At 34.6% G+C, this 3154-nt stretch overlaps 1 protein-coding gene across 1 annotated transcript; it reads right to left on the reverse strand.

Moving 5' to 3' along the window:
* Positions 1 to 936: 936 nt before the first annotated feature.
* On the reverse strand, positions 937 to 2745 carry LOC120067730 (uncharacterized protein At4g22758). Its single transcript, XM_039019289.1, has 3 exons — positions 2358 to 2745; positions 1590 to 1800; positions 937 to 1504 (listed from the first exon to the last, which is right to left on the reverse strand). Exons 1-3 carry the CDS (start codon positions 2664 to 2666, stop codon positions 1248 to 1250), a joined length of 777 nt encoding a protein of 258 aa, XP_038875217.1. The 5' UTR covers positions 2667 to 2745; the 3' UTR covers positions 937 to 1247.
* Positions 2746 to 3154: the final 409 nt, after the last annotated feature.

Consider the following 3154-nt stretch of genomic DNA (forward strand, 5'->3'; position numbering starts at 1 on the left):
AGTAAACACTTTTAAAAGTTCAAGACTAGAGTAGATATTTTAAAAGTTTAGGGACCAAAATAGAACGAGATTCAAAATTCATGAACCAAGATAGGATTTAAACCTTAAATTAATTATCTTCTCAAATTAACTCAATTTTGGTAGAAAAAATCCACAATTAAATGAAAAAACTCAACAGTTTAAGATAACTAATTTACATTTACCTAAAACTCATAATATTACCAATTTGTGTGAATTAGGTTGTTGGGGACCCACAAATAAACTATGGTGCCATCTTTGAGATTTGTAATAGTGGATCAGAGGCGCATTTGATGAATAATAACTTTGGTATGTAATAGATTGTGGTGTCGTCTTTGAGATATGTAATGTCATTGATATATTTATTACCGATAGGTTTCTATCATGATCTATCAGCATATTGATAGACTTATATATACTTCTATTAGAGTTTATCAATAATAGCAAACAGATTGCATATATAATTCTATCAGAGTTTATTAATGACATACATTTATAAAAGAAACAATCATATATTTATAATTCTATTACTGATACTTCTATATACTTCTATCAGGATCTATCAACATTCTAACGATTTTGTTGTCTCTTTGACCTCAAGTTATCAATGTGGCTACATGTAAAGACAAACCATCAGTTTATCACTACAAAGAAACATCAAACAAATAAAGAATCAAATATGTATATATTTTGGGGTTTGTTAAATTTTAGTCCCGGTACATTTTAATGTTCAAAATGATGTGACATAATTGTGAAATAAACATAGGCTAATTCAACCAATTGAGACAAATCAATGACATAAAAAGAAAGAAAGAAAGAAAAAGAGTAGATGGGTCACTCTTGAAAGAAAAGGATAAAGTTCATAACTCATATAGCTAAAGGAAAGGATTTGGCAACTGGAAACCACCACATAGTGGAGAATCTGAATAAAAGTTTTGGTATTGAATTTTCTCTATTTACCATTACAATCTTGTAGCAATACGATGCCTATAAATAACAAAGGCAAATAAGAATATATTCTATATACAGTTTATTTAGTCCATTTAAGCCAAACTCAAATGGTATTTCTTCAACTCATAAACTTGAGAATTCCCCTCATATAATAAATGTAATGAGAGGACAAAATACCCAAAAACAAAGAAAATAGGAAAATAATGTTAAAGAGTAACATATATAATATGCTGTGTTACTCTTTGATTTCTAATTTTTGGTTAGACTCATATATACTCTTACTTCAAGCAGACAATGAAATTCCATAGCTTTCTTGTTCTTCTTACAATTTTGCCCATTTTCCTAGCAATGAAGCTAGAAAGCAAGAAGCCAGGAGGAATTGGTAAAGCAACATCTCCGATTTCTTTGGTACTTCCACTTGCTTGGGTGGAAGGAGTAGATGATTGTCCTCCATTTTCTCCATGAGAGCTATGGACCTTTCTAAGATAGAAGCTTCTACTACCAATTTCCCCTATTGTTTCTCTCCTGTCAAGACCTGAGCAGAGGATACAGAATGGCAATTCAATTGGGTTTCTCTTAAATTTCAAATTGGCAGTAAATGAAGAACTAATTAGTCATACTGTGGAGGCTGAAATATGAGTTATGCAATTCAAAGGAAGATGGTGAATCATTTGGTTCAAGCTTTGGAGTCCTTCCTTCTTCACCATATTTAGCAACAACAAGCTTAATTGTCTCGTCCACACTGGATCCTAGTTTAACCATGGCTCGTACTGGCCCTGGGCTCCCTTCCACTGTCACATTGATCACTACTTTAGCATCTTTCTTGTACCCCTGCATTGCATAACCGATTTTGAATCTCAGCCCATGTATACACCGGGATAAAAGTAATAAATGAAAATCATAATATGAAAATATGGGCCAATGAATTACATCTTGTACTGACACGTGAGATCTATTGTACAGTCTATAATCAAGAAACTCAAATTGATGGATGAGTAGAGGTGATCAATCCATTTGTATTTCAAAATTACCGATCAGTGAGTGGAGGATGATTGAATTACCGATCGGTGAGTGAAGGATGATTGATGAATAGTATCAATAAATGTGACAAATTCCATCAGAAAAACAATCTAATTACCAATTGTGACGTACTACAATTCAACTATCAATAAAATCTTACTATTCCACCAATTTTCATTACGGATGGTTAAATGTGGTCATAGTGTTTTTTTTTTTAATGCTAAAATTATGGGCCCGAAAATACTGCGGAGTAAATAAGGGAAAGCAATATCTAATGATTCATTAATTATTCCTAATTTTCTGTTAATTTGATTTAAGGAAGAAAACAGAAATCCTAGATTCGTAATAAGAAAGATCGGAGCCCTAACCTCAAGGAATGAAGCCGGAGAAGGAATCAAGAGAGGGGATGAAGCAAAGGCTTCCGAAAACTTATGAGGACGGAAAATAACAACCTCTTCCCCTTCCTTCTCCGATGACACAGTCCGATCAGCAGCGGCGGTGGCGTTGGCCCAAAGGTTGGGCTCCGAGGAGCATCGAGTGAAGATGGAGGGCTTGGAAAGAGCGCGATTCGTCGGAGGAGTTCTCCGGTGAGGAGATTGAGAGAGATTGAGGCGTGTCTTGTTGTTTCTTGTACTAGAAATTGCCGGAATCCTCCGCCGGAAACTGCTGCTCGACATAAATGGGGTGTTTTGAGTAAAGCGGAGGGGGGAGGGCAGTTGACAGTTTTAGCGTGGGAGTTGAGGGAAGTTGGGTTTTTCCGCGGGGGATTGCTTTTATGGTCGTTTTCGTCAGTAGAAACGTCGTCGTTTTCGTTGGGCGTGAAAACGTCTTATCACAACTGGTAAAGGCATCAGAGGTGGGGCCGCGCCGTGGCCGACCTTGCACGTCATCTTCTTATTAAAGTTTGATTATTCGAATCAGACGCGGATTTATAATTCTACTGTGTAATTTTAAGATTTTATAGTATTTAAAAAGAAAATACATAATTAATCTCTCAAGTTTGGTTCAGATTATATTTAAATCATTGAGTTTTTAAGTTCAATAATTTTATCTCTAGCATTAAAGAACTACCGTGAGTGTTTATAGGTTAATTTTTTAAAATTTAAAAATCAAATAATTAATAAATGACACCAAGGTAGTTTAAATCATAAATACTATATTGATA

Source organism: Benincasa hispida, chromosome 12 (assembly GCF_009727055.1).
Source record: "Benincasa hispida cultivar B227 chromosome 12, ASM972705v1, whole genome shotgun sequence".
Lineage (NCBI taxonomy): Eukaryota > Viridiplantae > Streptophyta > Magnoliopsida > Cucurbitales > Cucurbitaceae > Benincasa > Benincasa hispida.

Bases quoted from the DNA above. Each gene is read 5' to 3' on its own strand.
- LOC120067730 (XM_039019289.1), bottom strand. From the start codon at position 2,666: ATGTCGAGCAGCAGTTTCCGGCGGAGGATTCCGGCAATTTCTAGTACA. The intron at 1,801-2,357 runs GTTAGGGCTCCG...TATGCAATGCAG, and splicing joins CTCCGGCTTCATTCCTTGAG to GGGTACAAGAAAGATGCTAA. The intron at 1,505-1,589 runs GTATGACTAATT...TCCTCTGCTCAG, and splicing joins CTCATATTTCAGCCTCCACA to GTCTTGACAGGAGAGAAACA.